Source organism: Panulirus ornatus, chromosome 17 (assembly GCF_036320965.1).
Source record: "Panulirus ornatus isolate Po-2019 chromosome 17, ASM3632096v1, whole genome shotgun sequence".
NCBI lineage: Eukaryota > Metazoa > Arthropoda > Malacostraca > Decapoda > Palinuridae > Panulirus > Panulirus ornatus.
In genome coordinates, this window is record NC_092240.1 from 49,032,004 (window position 1) to 49,050,578 (window position 18,575).

Here is an 18,575-nt window from a genome sequence, read left to right on the forward strand (position 1 = left end):
GCTATCTCAAAAACACGGGAGACGACTAAGTATATTAAATAAATAAATGAATATAGGAAAAGGGGATAAAGGTGAGTGTTCAAATTAACAGAGGTATAAGTTTGCTGACTATTCCTGGTAAATTATAAGGGAGGGTATTGACTGAGAGAGTAAAGGCAAGTACAAAGCATCAGATTGGGGAAGAGCAGTGTAAGGTTTCACAAGTGGTAGAGGATGAGTGGATCAGGTGTTTACTTTGAAGAATGTATGTGAGAAATACTTACAAAAAACAATTGGATTTGTAAGTAGCATTTATGGATCTGGCATATAATAAGAGTTGAGAGAGATGCTCTGGGAAGGTATTAAGAATATATGTGGGAGGCAAGTTGCCTGAAGCAGTGAAAAGTTTTTATCGAGGATGTAAGGCATGTGTACGAGTAGGAAGAGAGGAAAGTGATTGGTTCCCAGTGAACGTCGGTTAGCAGCAGGGGGGCCATGATGTCTCCATGGTTGTTTAATTTGTTTTATGGATGGGGTTGTTAGGGAGGTGAAAGTAAAAGTTTTGGAAAGAGGGGGCAGGCATGCAGTCATTGTGGATGAGAGGGCTTGAGAAAGGAGTCAAATGTTGTTCACTGATAAAGCGCTGGTGGTTGATTCGAGTGAGAAACCGCAGAAGTAGATGACTGAGTTTGGTAAAGTGTGTGAAAGATGAAAGTTGAGAGTAAATGTGAATAAGAGCAAGTTTACTAGGTTCAGTAGGGTTGAGGGACAAGTCAACTGGAAGGTAAGTTTGAATGGAGAAAAACTGGAGGAAGTGGAGTGTTTTAGATATCTGGGTGTGGATTCAGCAGTGGATGGAACTATGGAAGTGGAAGTGAGTCACAGGGTGGGGGAGGGGGTGAAAGTTCTGGGGATGTTGAAAAATGTGTGGAAGCGAGAACATTATCTCAGAAAGCAAAAATGGATATGTCTAAAGGAATAGTGGTTCCAAAAATGTTATATGGTTGCGAGGCACAGACTATAGAGAGTTGTGTGAAGGAGGGTGGATGTGTGTGTCATTTCATGTGGTGGGATGGTGACAGGAATGAATAAAGGCAGCAAATTTGAATTATGTACATGTGTATATATGTCTATGTCTGTGTATGTATATATATATGTATACGCCGAAATGTACAGGTATATATATGTGCGTGTGGACGTGTATGTATATACATGTGAATGTGGTGGGTTGGGCCTTTCTTTCGTGTTTCATATTTAGTAAACCTAAAATGGTAAAAATTCCTCTCCCCTGTTTCTCAATAAATTCTAATATATGCATGATCACCAAGATATTTACTATTCCAATGGTGAATAAACCTATTTGCAAATATACTTTTCCCACATCAGTTATTCCTGTTTTAGCTTTCAGGTATAATTCACTTTAATTAATAATGTATTTTCTAGTATCAAAATTATTCTCATGACTCATGATGAATTTAATCTACACTTTGAAAAGCTGAATTAAGTCACTACAGGGTAAGCTTCTTAAAGAGAAGAGATTTAATCTAAGCATCTCTATAACCAGAAGATTTTTCAAGAGCTGGAATCAGGTTTACTACCAATCTTTCTAATTGCTCCAGCTTTCCCTTATCCTCTTCATAGCTTTGAGACCAATACTGGATTGCACTTCCTAGGTACAGTCTAAATACTGGAAAAAGTCCAAATCATTTCACTATGTAAAGGATGATCTTAGCAATAAACCTATGCACTGTATTTGGCTTGCATTTTTACTTCCACCTACACACTGTTCTGTATACGTCTGACTGTTAAAGCCGATAACTTAAAGATGCTTCTCAGCATTTACTTCAGACAGTGAATTTTGAAGCATTTGACAGCCATGTTTAGTAACCTTATCTTTGAAATGCAAACTTTAGGTATGTCGCATTAAATTTCACCTGACAATTTTACTAGTGTGTTATGATTTTGAATTATTTCAATCATATTCATTTATCTCTCTACCTCCTAGCTTTGGATGATCAGCATATCTGTAGATCTTGAGCACGAGAATATTTCTGTATAGTACATGCACACCTAAGAAAAGAATGGGGTCAGGTAGAAATCCTTATGACATGCCAGTAAGCACATTCGGCCAATATGAAGCTTCACAACTGCAAAATGCTTTCTGTCACTCAAGCTATAACTAATCCATCCAAATAATTTATCCCTTGTTCCATATAATTCAAATATGTGGCAGTCTCTTGCAGGGTACTTTATTGAATGCCTTCCAAAATCTGGGTACTTCCAAAGCTCTGGGTACTGAATCCCAGATGTAATATATAACAATTAAAAATTCTAACAAATTACCTTGACTAAGGTGAGGGTAATGTAAGTGACATTTGCTAGTTTCTGGTCCTTATCTTCAATTAAAGATGTCAAATATTTTGATTAAGAGTGTACTTACTTTACAGTGCAATTTTACCAAACGACAGGATTACCACCTATTGGTCACATCTTGCTTGATGAATAATGCTGTTCCTCTCTGCTGCCGAATTTATCAAATTACATCATGCTTGAAGAATAATGCTGTTCCTCTCTGCTGCACGACTGTTCAAATCGATATCAATTCTGGATTCATCTGGTACTGAATTCAACCTAAATTTCATCAAGCTTAATTTTCTTTTCTAAGTTTTCAATTTTGTTTCATGCATGATTCTTATTTCTCATTTTAGTATAATGAATGCCATTCAAGCTTCCTTATTCTGCTCTCATATATTTTTGTTTGGTATATATCTTGCTATGTTTATGTATTCTTACAGATTTGATAATTATACTTTCCTTATCGTGAGGCAAAAGAGGGGGAAGAGTGAGGGGGTATTAACTAGTACTTACCAAGAGATTTTGCCAAAAGCAAGTTACCACATAACTATAATCACAAGAAATTCCAGTTACCAAGAATGAGCTGTGAGAGCTTTGTGTTGTCAAGCGTCTTGTGAAGGATGGCAAGACTGTATTTATGGACTGATGTCAGCAGCCTATATCACAGTGTGAAAGAGCAAGAAGACAGAAACCTAGGCCAAAGGATTGAAACTTATGAGCGACTGCAGTGCAGGCTCAATAAGCCATTGTTAATAACCCTCCTAAACTGAGGCAGTTACTATTCATTGGGCATAAAAAAAAAAAAAAATCAAATACAGGATGGAATTCATTAAGTATACAACCAGAGAACCGGGGTATTTCAATTATAGAGAAAGATAGAGGAACACAAGTTCTCACGGTGCGAGGGAGTTATGGAAAAACAAGTTGTTTGTGTCTACAGAAAACCCTTCTGGAACATGCAAAAGACAGATACATCATCGGTGTTAGATCTGATCTTCACATACCAGCCAGGCTGTGGGAGGGTTATGTGGGCCTACAGGTCGCAGATTCCAACAGCTTGGTTGACCAACGACCCAACACAAAAGCATGGGTCCAGGTATACCACAGCATGGATACTGAGAATAATTATTTAAGATACACCAACTTGAAAAAGTGATCAGGTAAAGATCAAGTAAGACTAAGGGATAACATAAAAAGAACAGAGGTGGGACTGGACAAAAAGAGGAGATATAATAATGGAAACTTCATAATCCTCGATAAATTCTATGGTAACTTATACTGGGAAGCTAAGTTCAGAACATTCTGGTGAAATGTTCTATGAAATGAAAGGAATGGTTTAATAAAATACTAAAGCAAAAGGATTTTTGACACGTGCAATGAAGATGCAGATGGCACTCCAGCCAGCCAGCTTTTGCAAGGTGTAAGAGCATAAGGAATGAGTATAATAAGCATAGAAACCATGAACAAAGAAACTTTTCAAAGACTTCTTTGAATAAGTAAGAAAAATCCAGAACTTCCATACAATCATCATGAGTCAGTTGTTAGTTCAAGTGCAGCAAATCAGGCTACAAGATTCGGAGCAAAGAATTGTTGAGGATTATGTAAGGATATCGCTGGAACTGAATAACAAGTTCAAAAATGTTTTAAAATTGAAATACACTGCAGACCATACAGATCAAGCTCTTTCAAACATTTGTGATAGGTTATATGCTGCAGTCCAAAGTGTTTCTGCAATCTTTATCTATTCTCATCAGCTCAACTTGTGACCTTCCAACACAGCAATATTCAAATTTACTTCTTTACATCAAACATCATAAGCTCAATTTATTTGCTCAGAATCATATCATTAATCATTTAGCTTGGGATCATCATCTTATAAAAGCGTTCACAGAATGAAAATCCATGACATTTACTTTACTCTTTCTTTTCCAGTATGACAATTTGTATGCAGGCACTAAATTAGTTATTCATTTCACAACAGATTTGCTCAAATCTCTCTTCATTAAACTCCATCAGGTTATCTTTTCCCTATTTCTAAATAACATACAGATCTCTCTACAGTTTTCTTGTTTCTTCATCTTCCATTTGACTCTCAGATCTGAAAAAATCTAACTGTACTCTTTCTTACATCCTATATTTGTTTTATGACATGATTAAAAAAGAGTATTGAATCTAATAGTGTTCCTTGCAAACCAACCAAAAGCACATCACCTTAGTTATAATTCAATGTCATAATTTTTACTTTCTGTTTTTCCAATTTTTCCAGTTCTGTCTTTGACTAAATCCACTGAAGTGTCCAATCCCTTCCATCAACTTAGTTTTCATGTCATTATAGTCAACTAGTTTTCATACTTCTACCTGGCACAAACCAAACTGGCCTTCATTTATGAATCTACTGCTAATACATATTCCATTATGCATTTGTCACTAAAATATTTGGTGAAATGTGATGGATGGCTGACTAGTCTATGTTGTTTTGTCATTGAGTCTCCATAGGTGTACTGGTGTAAATTATGTCTTTTGTGTACATCTACCATGATGGACTAGTCCATGCTTTCATTCAAAATTATCAAGAGAGGTTTTGCCACCAACTTTGTACTTTTTTAGAAATATTAATGGAATTCTACCCAACCCTTACGTTGAACTCATTTCATGATAAACTGCATCTCTTTCTGTTTCACAGTATATTCACCGAAGTCATTGCATCTTTCATGGTTAACTACATCTCCTAATATATAAATATATAATTTTGTATTATACACAATCGCTGTTTCCCACTTCAACAGGGTACCACCAGGAAACAGACGAAGAATGGTCCATCCACTCTAATATATTCATTGGCTCACACTCAGTCTCTAGCTGTCTTGTGTAATGCACCAAAACTACAGCTCCCTATCCACATCCAGGCCCCACAGACCTTTTCATGGTTTACCCCAAATGTTTCACATGCCCTGGTTCAGTCTATTGACACAAGTTGACCACGGCATACCACATCATTCCAATTCACTCACTTCCTTGCACGCCTCTCAGCCTCATGTATGTTCAGTCCCCGATCACTCAAAATCTTTTTTTACTCCAGCCTTTCACCTTCACTTTGGTCTTCCACTTCTCCTTGTTCCCTCCACCTCTGACACATATATCCTCTTTGTCAACCTTCCCTCACTCATGCTCTCCGTATGTGTAAACCATTTCAACATGTCTAAACCATTTCAACGCACCCTCTTCAGCTCTTTCAATCACACTTTTTATTTCCATACACCAAGAGATCTCTTACTCTTTCATTACTTACTCGATCAATCCACCTCACACCATTGTCCTCGAACATCTCATTTCCAACACATCACCCTCTTCAGTACATCCCTATCTATAGCCCATGCCTCGTAACCATATAACATTGTTGGAACTGCTACTCCTTCAACATACCCATTTTTGCTCTCTGAAATAATGTTCTCTCATTCCAAACATATATATATCTAAGGGTGTATGTTCTCGACAATCGTTACTTATTTCATGACCAATGTTTTCATTCTTTCTTGTGCCAAATACCAGCATGTTCTTCACAATTGTGATTTATTTCATGGCCAATATTTTCATTATTTCTTGTGCAAAATCATATTTTGGTTAATCACATTTGACATATTCTCATGGGGTCTTCACAACCATCACCAGCTTCAAAAGGTTAAGTCTGATTTTTTTCTATGCTTTGTTCACATATGCAGAGATAGCTTTTGTATTTTGACCCATGCTTTGAATCACTTTTCCCACATTCATTCTCTGTTCTCTTTTATGTGACTCGATAATTTCTAAAGACTTCTGTTTTTTCCTCCCATCATAACTTTGTTTGCTGCATGCAGTTCATTCATCCATTCTCTTCTGGTCATCCACTGTTTTCTATCAGGTAGACTGGTGGAATAAACCTTACTTTTGCTATTTCAGCATATGTTTTAAATACACATCACATCAACAACTCAAATCAGAGAGCATGCTTCTGTATAATCACCCCTCCAGCAACCACTAAAAAAGCAGACTTTACATAAGTAGCTACAAGGCAAACTCACATAAAAAAAAAATTGGCACCCAGCCAAAAGTGAAAAAATGCAATGCAAACAATGAAATCATCCTTTGTCGATCCACTTAGAAATAATGCTTATTATGCTCACCTTTTTACCTAATTTCCAACAAAGTTTGAAACAGACTTCATATCGATACATCTGTAAGACTTCAAACATCAACTCTATGGCTATTTCTAACAACTAAAGTATGTATCGATGTAACAAGTAACAAATAAAGGAACACCTAAAACATCTAACTTAACAGCAACTATCCTCTAGGTCAATTAACCCAAAAGACATTGTCACTTCTTGAGTCTCTTTCATAAAGAGGGCCTGAAGTAATAAATAAAAATGAATAATCAGCAAAGGTAATCAAATAAAAATAAATGATCAGAAATACTATGCCACCAACCAAACTATCTAAACACCACTCCTTACTCCTGGAAAAATTAATTTGGTAACATCCCTCTGCCATGTAAATACACATACCTCAACATATTAATTAAAAAACCACAAAGTCACCTAAATACACATACCTCTACATATTAATCAAAAGACCATCAATCTCCAAAATATCATTCTTTGACAGAATTCATCAAAATGAAAAGCCAAGCAACTGAAAAAGGGATCACATCTCTATAACTAAACAAACATTTATCACACATGGAGAGCACCTTCTCACACCAACTTATATAGCTACATTCTTAATTCAAGCAATATCCCTCTAACCCCACATCACCTACTCAAAATAAAACCATCTCCCAACTAATATCATTCCTATCACCCAGCCAGAGGCACCACCTTTCTGCCATCCATAAACCTCAATACCATTAACCCTGACTAACCAATACTATATGACCACTACAGTCTTTAAATGTGCACGTGAAAAAAATATGTATATGTATACATTTATTATATCTATATAACAACTCCACACAAAGTGTAAAAGTGGCTTCTGTATGTAATACAGAAATATGTTCATAGTAGTTCTAAAAATAATAACAACAATAAACATCACGGCATTAGAGTACCACAAAGCCAATCCAAAAACCCTGATCCATAAAAATGGATTGAGCTTTTTTCTTTTTTTTTTTTGGCATGTTTGAGCATGTAAACCCTAATTCCCAGGTAAAACATACAAAGTACCATTCTCTGCCATCCCTCTGTTGAGATACTAGCATTTCAAATCCATTCAGACATCATTTCCTATGCAAATAATTGCAACCACAGACAACCGATCCAATATGACTGCCTGCAAGTGATAATACCATTAGTTGAAAGTCAACTTCAGCGAAGCTGTATCATCCTCAAAGGATGGAAAGAAGTACAAAGTTCAGGACCTTCTCATCCCTAAAGTAACCCACCTTACCCTGCTCCCACGTGGAGTGTAACCTCAAAACTGCAAGAGCACCATGAAAAGAGCCCTGGGGTAATATAATTAACTAACTAATAACACTCTCCAACACCACATGAAAGGCTCAAATCATTACTAAACCTTGGACTGCACTATTGATAAACATGCATATCAAATCACATTGGGATGATCTAATATCAATGAACATTTATGGGACGAGTAAATGAATTGACCTCATCTTGTACCTAGATATTTAGAAAGGGAGCTACCTAAATACACACATCTATATACCAGTTACATAGTTACTGATCTCTCATAGATGGAACCTCACCAGGTAGAACAGGATTTTAAAATTCTTTTAACAAGTGACAAACAACTAAAACTAATCCTGACACTAGAACCCAGACAAATCAAATATTACGTAATCACTTACCCTTGCATTTCTTCTCCTGCTTTCTCTTACAACTATTTTTCACGGGGGTTCCCAATACCCCCATCTCAACACAATCCTTTACAATTCCCTGAATACAATGGTGACTAATGATATGCCCATTGACAGAAAACACACTTGCATTGTACTCAAGAAAATTTAAAATCTTGCAACTGATCACTTTATATACAAGAACTCTACCAATATATATATATATATATGTCTGGTCTCTAGTGTTCTGACAAGGTGAGGAAACATCTGTGCCATGAACCACACACACAGCCAGTTAATATTTCATGAGTAATCCTGTGATTTGACGAGAGATAATGAGCAAAACCATAAATTAAGTAACAGGAAAAGAAATGTTTATAAACAAATATTCTGAAAATTATGAATGCTCTTTGAGTTTTGGTTTTAGTTTTGTTAAAACTAAAATTCAAGATCCAGCTGTCCAGCTAAATGAAACCTATTGAATAATTTATGATTTTTAAATCTAAAATTCAAGATCCTACTAATAAAACCTGTAGGGTTAACTTTACGCTTCCGCTAATCTTGATACCTGTGTACAGGTTTTCATTTAACGTCAGCCAAAACCAGGAAGGTCTGAATCTTTTAATAGTTCACAAAGGGCAGATTTCTGTAAGCTAAGTAATTTCACCAGCATATCATATGCTATTTCTGATGGATAGTTATCTTTTATTCACAAAGTGAATAAATAGCAATCTATCCTCTAAATAAATGAGCAGCACCACTTATTTTAACACAAACTATATTCTCTTTACACAATCCTGAGTTCAAGCCATCCACATACTGAAAAACTTAACCCGAGTACATAATGTTATGTGGTATAAAATTATCCACCCAACTTTAGCCCTTAATGATTTAAACCAAACAACTGAGCATATATACATAACATGAAAACCGAGCTTGTGATCTCCATTAGACACAATTGAAGCCAAGAACTCACAAAGGAAAGAACACTACATACCCATCTATGAAATTTGCAGGGCAAAATGGGGGTTATCAGTTCTACGAATGTGCCACTAAACTAATGAATGAGATTATCGTGGTACAAAACTTCCCACCCATCTTTGAACTGATTCATTCCAAACAGTGTGTGTGTGTGTGTGTGTCTACATCAAAAGACTGTGGGGCAACTCAGCAATAAATGATCAATGTCTTCACCATGGTATATACATTGTAGGCTTGAAAGATCTTGGGATAAGTTTAATTTGTGTCTGTAGTGTTGTAGGAATCAGTCTCAAGTGCAAACAGGCGATTTCATTGCGTAAGTGTGTAACAATGCTGTGTCTGCTGGGGTTGAGATCTCAGGTCCAGTGGCTACAGAGTACTGAAGTATGACAGATAGACATTTCATGTCTAATATGGGGCTGGTGGTTGTTTACGGAGTGATCTGGGTGGAAGGGGTCTTGTCCTGTTCCAGATAACTCAGTGCCAAGCATGCTAAGTTCGGAATGTATATGAAAGATCTTTCATCACATAGGTGTTTAGCACTTGTGGATGCCTGGCAGCTCAGAATTCTACTGAGAGATCTACTTTGTGTGGTTTGCACCATTTTGTATTTGATTTTGAGAGGGTGGATGACCTGGCATGGGAGGCATAGTTCTTGGTGCTGGAACTGTTTGTAAAGAATGCTAAAAAAAATATCTTCTTGTCCATGATTGGTACATTAATGTTCTCAGGTCATTTAATTTGTGCCTAGCTTTTGTAATGTCTTTAATGTGGTAGTGAATGTCATACGTATAACATGTGATGCCAACAATTCTTGGTGTTTTGCAGTTGTAATGACACCCCATCCAACACAAAAACAATGATAAAAAATGTTTTGCCAATTTCACACTTTGCTCTCCAAGTCAAAATCACTAAAAAGGCTTCACTAATTCTCAAGCCTACAACAGTCCTTCAAAGACTAGCATTTTTCTCCAAACTTCAGTATCTTCCTACACGACCTCACATTACCTTCTAAAGTCAAGTAAAATCTCATGTGCAGATGACTTCACAACAACATAACAGCACTCTAACACTACCCAAGCAATAACAATTATACAACACTATATCAAGCAATTACAACTCCAGCTTCCTCAAAATAATATGTCTCACCATAGAAATATAACATCACCCTATCATGACCCTGGAGACTCTTTGTCAATGGCTATCCCATAGATGGGAGTCACCCATGGATTGTCAGAAATATTGATAGATAGGCATAAATTTAGCTAATACTCTCCCATCATCCAGAACAGTCAGCCACTCCAACTCATCAGAACTCCCACAACAAAAGCAAACAAACATAACATTCACTCCCTATACCACAAACATCAAAAACCATGCGGTTAATCCAAATGCCTTCAGTATACTTACTACGAAAATGGACAGGAAAACAATCTAGCTGCATTCTCTTAGACTATGCCTCACTTGCCAGGTCATCTGCCATGTTAAAACAATTATAAAATAGCTGGAAGCAATAAAAACCAAAGCACTCAGAACAATTCCAGTTGGTTAACAACCACAAACACTCAAAAAACAGCCATTTGAAACAAAAATACTTTCCAAAACAATCCTACCTCAATATGCCTGGCAATCAGTTCTTCAAAGATATACTATGCCCTTCCCGCATAAACCTCCATAATTCACCATCAACCGCCCCTTAAACAGACATAAAAGACTTACCCCAGCACACTTCAACTATTTACATTTACTGTTCACCTTCCCCTCAACAAACATGACTGTAAAAAAAAAAAAAAAAAAAAAAAAAAAAAAAAGACTATAATGACTACTAAGCACCAAACAACAAATCTCCAAACCCAGCCTTAATACAGCACTCCACCTAACTAAAGTGACACTCCCCAGGAATTTACAAGTTATGCTTTCCTATATATAGAACGTTCCGGACACCCCCAACCATACCTCCAACATATCAAATGACAATTCAACACATCAAAAGAATCCGTGGCCGAGGTTCAACTAAAGACACAACTCACCCAACAAAGACAAACACTCATCTTGCATAAACATGCATGCATCGTCAAGGTTCTTGACCTGTGGTTACACTGAGCGGACATGCCAGCTTCCTGACCACTAAGGGAACTCCACAGAAGAGGACCCAGGAAAAGGAAAATAAGCATTTATTTATACTTTCACACCTAATACCCTACCAATTTCAGTTATACCAAATTGTATAGATGTACACAGGGGTGCCAATACACTAGTGGTTGTCAAGATTTTCTCTGCAAAATATATGTAACTGGATAGTACTTCTACTGAACACATCAAATGACAATAAGCAAAATAAAAACTTTCATTATCTGACCCTCATAATGACAGAGACCCTTACTTTTAAGACTTAAGTATACCACTAGGTTACATTATACTGGAAAGTTAGGAAACATTAATTCAATCAAATCATATGTGGATGTAGCAATGCAATGCAATGCAATCCAAGATAGAGCTTTAGATCCACAAGCAGTCTCTTTTGAACTTATGCATTAATGTACCTCTTGAGTTATCCTTTCTAAACCTTAGAACTTATTTTGAATGTTTAAACATGTATTCAATTGGATTTTAAAGATTCTCAAAAGTTAAAAGAATCACTCCAGATATACTTTTCATCCACAACTTTCACTGTAATAACGGGTAAAAGTTCTGTAGATGCTTAGGCAAAATGTGTTAATAAGGGTGATAAAAAGGCCTGTGTGTCACTAGACAAGCCAAAGTGCATTTTCCATCATTCATTTTACCTACAAAATAATAATTTCTAATTATTCTTATGTTCGTTCTTGTATATCCTTTCTCTTTTTTTGCAGGTAATTTTACCAATCACACCAGTCAGACTCTGTTATCAAAGTCAGGCATGCACCAGCCTCATGACGCTGAAAAATTCTACGCCCGTGATATCACTCTCCATACGATCCAAATCAAACAATTAGTATCACCAAATTCAAGATCATAATCTGCTTGGTTCTTTCAGTCAAACTAAATGCTGCTCAATTTCCTTCCAAGAGTACTTAAGAAAATATGTTCCCATTGGCAGAGGTAAGGAAGACTAACAGGGGGGAGGGGAATAATCATACAATGTAACCTCAGCCACCACCCAAACCTTGTGCACAGCCTTGTAACTGAGGCACAACACTCAATGCAAAGGAATCTATAGAGGCATCACCAAGCTTGTATATCTCTCTGGACTTGTTAAGGGGTTAAGTGCATCAGCATTAATGGAAGGAAGTGGATGCTGTTTTGTGCATTTTAAAGGGCACCAGGAGAGTTGTATCAACTATAACTTTAACAAAATGAGAAGTGGGTGAATCAGAGGGTATGTTTGTCTGAAGTGTGGGGACAAAAGAAAGAATGAGACCAAACTGGAGATGGAAAGAGGAAATGAAAGATGTTTTGAGAGGTCAGGGACTGAGCACGCACAAGGGTGTACGGTATGCATGAGATAACACATTGAAGTGACGTGGTATACAAGGGGGCAGAGTACTGTCAATGAGCCAAACCAAGGCATATCAAGCACTTAGAGGAACCATGGGTCTGTGGGACATGGCTCTTGAAAAGGAACTCTGGTTTCAGTACATTATATATGGCAGCTGAAGAGAGAAACTGGGAAATGAAGTCTTCATCAGTCCCTAGTGCTAAAATGCTACACGGACAAATGGTGAACAAAGGAAGGGAAAGTATAAATATTGAAAATCATTATTCTGAACTGCCAACACCTGGTCCATACACAAAAAGTACTTTCAAGTTACAAATTAAAAAAAAAATCCAAAAACCAACAATCTAATGGCACCGCTGTCATACATCTTTGCCTACTGCTCCAAAAGGAAGAAATTAGCAATGTCTCAGCCATGCACTATATATAAATAAAGGGTATGAGCAAGGCCTCATATGATATAAATGGGCTTTAGTTCAACCAAAAGATCTACTAAAGAGATATGCACTAGTCATTTGGCTAAATCCCTAAACTTTATTGAAGATTCAGATACTGTATATGATCTGCTATTTTGTATTCTCCCAAAAATGTCTCTGAAGACTCTAAATTTAATGCATATAATTGTTATTTATAGGTAGGAGTACATCTAGAAAAAATTAGTAATATTTCAAAACATTATGAATACTTTAGTCAAATCAACAACTGGGTGGCAGAATCTTGCTAGTTATAAAAAGTGTAAAGAAAAGATGACCCAAAATATAATCATAGTAACATGTCTTATGTTAATGTCTACCTTTGATTTTCATGAACTTTATCCATTTCTTGAATTATATGTACAATAAGCACATTATCTCTCCTCTCTTGTTATTTAGATTAATCATGAAATATCACTGGCCTGTGAGTAGTCATGGGAATGAACTCAAACTTGGATAACACTTACCCCGGGTGCATTCTGTTGACTAGAACTGTCTGAGGTGCTAAAGTTGAGATGCGCTGGAAACCCTAAAGATGATCCATCACCCTGCCAGCCAGCCAGGTCACCCTACCATGAAACTGAGGTTAGTAAATACTGAAACCTCATGAAATCACCTACAAATAATTTTTCATATCAAGCAACGTAAGTCTAAGAATTCTTTGTTTTTCAAAGTGACAAAATTCCTTACCGGCTGATAGCCAGAGGGTCCAGCAAATGAGTGGTGAGGGTAAGTGGCTGTACCACTGGCTAAAGCACCAGAGGCAGCTGCTTGTAGGAACTCAGGTAAATCACTATTCATACCACTTCCAGAATCATCTCCCTCTTCTTTATATCCATCTGTACTTAAATCATACGAATCTCCATGCACTTCATCAGGGCGGTCTTCCTCCATCTCCACCTTTACAAAAGATGGAGTCTCTTCTGGAGTGTACTGACTGACTGGTGGTTGAGAAGTTGCAGACTGAGCAGGAGGCTGAGATGATGCCCGAGATGTTGGAGGGGGGTCTGCAGGTGAAGAAAGGGGACGGCTAGTGCGATCTTCTGTTGCAGGTGACTCCTGAGATGTTCTATGAGGGGAAGGACTTAGACGCTGGCTAACAGGGCTCTTTGGTCTAGAAGGAGGTGGTGGAGGCGTATGTAAGCCACCTGACATAGGTGGCTGTGGTCTAACATCTTCCCTACCATCTTCGCCTTCATCTCTTCGTTTTCTTTTTGCTGGGGGACTACCACTTCCCCCATCTCTCCTCACTGGTTCTGTTCGTGGAGGCGCTGACACAATGCCTTTATTGGGAGGTTCATCGTCTGGCACTGCAAGACCCTTGATTCTTAAATTTTCTGCAGCCTTTATTAAGGAGGCCAAGTCACTTTGTCGCACATTCACTTCACCAAGGTACATATAATCCAGCAAGGCCTCTAGGTCCTCACACTTAATGTCTTTTAACACTATAACAGGGCTCTTGCATGCAGTCTTATCAAACATGGCACAAAAGTAATCACTACATGTTGACAACACCAACTTGTGCACGCTGTAGAATTTACCATCACATGCCAACGTCACATCAGTATATGCTTGCTGAAAAACAAATAAATGAAACATCAAAAAATTAAGCTAAGAAGTCAAAGACAGACAATCATATACATATACAACAAATTATGAAATGCAAATAAAATTTTTTCCTTCAAAATGTTCCTAAGCAACCAAGGAATTTTTGGTAAGTTTATTCCCTGGTTAGTTGATGCAGAGTTTATTCCCTGGTATAGCTGATGCACAGTTAATTCCCTGGTAATTACTACACGATATAGAGTTTATTCTCAGGAATCACCACGTGACATATAATACATTCCATCAATCACTACATGTGCCAATACAAAAAATTCACATTTGGGACCAAAATGCCAAACAATCATTAACTCTCAATCTTAAAAGCACGGTCACTGATCCGTGAGTTTCTGATATTTGTTTTTGAAGCACTTCTCTTCTTGACTGGGTCCTCTAAAAAACTTTTCTACCAAATAATAAAAAAAACTTTTCTACCAAATAATAATCTTCAAACCATTATCTTTGTTGAGGCGTTTCTCTCTAGAAGACCATGCTTAAAATAACTGTATATCTAGGAAATTTCTGGTCTTACATTAATTTGAAGTACAGTTTAAAAATAATTACTTTAATATAATCTACACCAAGTGATAAATCTTATGCACCACTGGTGGCAGATTCAAGTGAAAACTTGAACAAGTTGGTGACTGAGTTTGGAAGGGTATGTTGAGAAAAAATAAAGGTTGTCAGGTTTATCAGGCTTAAGGAACAGGTTACTTGGGGGTGTGAGATTGGAGAAAAATTGAAGTGAAGTGAAGTGCTTTTGATACAAAGAAGTGGACATGGCTGTGAATAGAACCATGGAAGAATTGTGTCAGGGGGTGGGTAAGGAGGTATGGCGAGAGATACTGAAGAGAGGCAAAGGCTACAGAAAAGGACATGCAGAGGAGGGTGGATGTAATGAAAATGAACAATTTGTAGTCTGAGGTAGTTCTATTTAACTAGTAAAAGGGAAAGAGAATAGTAGTAATATAAAGTGTATGGTTGAGAGTTGAGGAGGGTCCTAAAATGGTTTGAGCATAAGAGAGAGAATGAGTGATGGAAGGTTGTTAGGTGAGAAAGAATACTTCCCACATATTCCTTGCATGTCGTAAAAGGTAACTAAAAGGGAGGGGGGGGGCTGGAAATCCTTCCCTCCAGTTTTTATTTTTTCAAAAGAAGGAATAGAGGTGGGGGTCAAGTGAGGCTTTTCCCTCTTAGGCTCAGTTCTCAGTTCTTAACGCTACCTCACTAACACGGGATATGGCGAATATGTATATAGAATAAAAAAAAAATAAGAAGTGGATGAAACAAGGAGAAAAGAGACCAAACTGGAGATGAAAGGATGGAATGAAAAAGATTGTAAGTGATCAGGGCCTGAACATGCAGGAGGGAGAAAGGTATCTACTTATCTATAACTCTGATGCCCGTTCCCTTTGGCAACTCCCTCATTGGGAAAGCAGTGGGAAGAGTCCCCATAAATTATGGACTCAAATGCCACTTCTTAGCCTTTAGTGCCTCACCCTTTACAAGCCACTGACAGAGGGCAACTATTGAGCAGTGTTTTTAGAGGCTCCTTCCTAAATGTTCCTACTTCAACCTATTGCTCCCAGCTGATGCCCCTCCCTACTTCTACCAAATGCTCCATGTTCCTACCTGCTGCTTCTATCTACTGACCCAATAATCTTTCCAAAATGAAGGGCTAGCTAACAGAACTCACCACAGGGAAATCTAGTTGCAACAAATGAGTTGTGCAAGTTAAGTGATGTCAAGTGTTACATCTGCCAAGGAGAAACTGTATGTCCCAAGACAGAATGCCAGCAGTCAAAGGAGAACAACTTGGCAACTATTAAAGTGCTGGCTCACTCCTCAGTTGTCTCTAACCCTCCTAATACCCCTGCAGGTAGCACCGGTAATATACCTCCCGATCAAACACTGACTACCAACAACTACCACAGGATAGTGAACTGGAATGATGTGGTATACAGGGGTCAATGTGCTGTTATGAACTGAATCAGGGCATGTGAAGCAGCCTGGGTAAACCATGCAAAGATGAGGCTGGTAGTGGATACTAAGCTGTGACTCTAGTGCATTACACAGGAAAGATAGAGAATGGAATTAAGCAAATGTGGCCTTTCTTTGTCTGTCTCAAATGCTACCTCACTACGCAGGAAATGGCAGTTGTCACAAATGCTACCTCGCTACGCAGGAAATGGCAATCAAGTACAAAAGAAAAAATCTTGTACCAACATCACCATTTGAGAGTCTTTAAGATTTCCATCACCATATGAATGTTAATAATCATACATTTGAAATACTGATTATGGCCATTTATTTTCCTTACCATATCTTTTCAGACTGCTTTAGAGCATCATGTATAGTATACCAAAGAGTAAATCCTACATCAAAACCATCATTATAGATCAAATTTATTGACTGCCACCTTAAATATTTACAGCTTGTCCCCTCACTAAATGGGGAGGGGAGGGAAGGATTTTTTCCCCCAAAACATTACAAAAAAAATCCATTCACTGCATGTATTTAAGCAGTATGCATTCAAGGATCTCTACTGAACTCCCAATAATACATCCCTTTGAAAACTAATCCATAATACAAAGTCACCTAATGAAATTAAACTAGGACATCTACTGAACTGCCAAGAATTGTCCTGAAAACTAATTACAAAATACAATGTAAAGTAACCTGATGAAACAAAACATGAACCAATCATCTAGGAAAAATACAAAAACAAAAAATAAAAGGTACTTACTTAAATACTTACATGAATGTATAACAAATCAGCCGATGGTTCTTCACATCATGTTAGAACACTATTACATATCCTGCACTTCCATCTCTACAAACTATTTCCTCAGTGACTTTTGTAATATATGTTATGTTCATGACTTAAATAAGAACCTAATTAAGAGAATTTACTTCTAAGAACAATAAAACAGCAAAAAAATATATTAGGTATAAAATGTACATCATTTACTGAAAGCAATTCGAATTTTGACATGGGCACTAAATTCTGCCTCATTAACTCTTTCATCTCCTGTACCACCCATTTCCTATTGTTTGTGAATATCTATATACATAATAATTTGTTCATGCATTATGTAAGAACCTACTGTGGTGAAAAAAAAAAAATAAGAAAAATGTAAAAGTACACACTTCCAAATTCTCACTGAACTAGTGATGCTGGTACAAGATTTCCTTTTTGATTCATAGCAGTAGAGGAGAGAGAGAGAGAGAGAGAGAGAGAGAGAGAGAGAGAGAGAGAGAGAGAGAGAGCAAAATCAGCAATAAATTAATTTCGTAATGTTTGTTCATATTGGAAAGCGAGCTGGGCACGGATAATTCAACTTGGGTATTACTAGGGATTAGCCCCTCATATGCAATTACTACTTTGATGCTGAAACAAAACTTCATCCCCACTTTTCCAAAAATGATATACAAGTTCTGTAATCTGATCATGAAGTTTGCCTCTGTGGCAAGATCTTGGAAAATTTAAATCAAGATCAATCACCTACAGAACTTAGGTAAAGCTGTCAGTGTATCATGTAACTTGGGTGGGTACTTTCCATTAAGTTGTGATAGTACTGTCCTAATTGGATGGGTACTTGCATTTTCACTGATTAATATTTAATAGCCCATCTAGTAAAAAAAAAAAAAAGTCCACTGAATCATTTATGTTACTGAACGTGATATGACTTTTCCCTACAGCAGCCGGAAAAAAATTACTAGTCTTTGATGCTATTGCTCAGTCCAGGCTTAAATTATTTGCCTACCTGGGGCTCCTTAGTGGGGTTATAACAAATGCAGTTTCTTTAGTTTTTACACTTCATAAATCAAAAATTAACCCAAACCATACACTCCATAGTTATGTGCAATAGCAGGGCTTATG

At 37.2% G+C, this 18,575-nt stretch overlaps 1 protein-coding gene across 50 annotated transcripts in view; it reads right to left on the reverse strand.

The window, feature by feature from the left end:
- Positions 1 to 18,575, reverse strand: part of LOC139754721 (uncharacterized) — a 201,893-nt gene that overhangs the window by 174,722 nt on the left and 8,596 nt on the right. For all 50 annotated transcript variants that reach the window (XR_011713934.1, XR_011713935.1, XR_011713936.1 and 47 more), the window contains exons 3-4: positions 13,781 to 14,665; positions 13,558 to 13,659 (exon numbers count right to left, since the gene is read on the reverse strand). Coding sequence is in view for 47 of the 50 variants with exons in the window: in XM_071672339.1 (XP_071528440.1) it covers positions 13,558 to 13,659; positions 13,781 to 14,665 (987 nt within the window). In the remaining 3 variants the exon portion in view is untranslated. The remainder of the gene's footprint in view (positions 1 to 13,557; positions 13,660 to 13,780; positions 14,666 to 18,575) is intronic.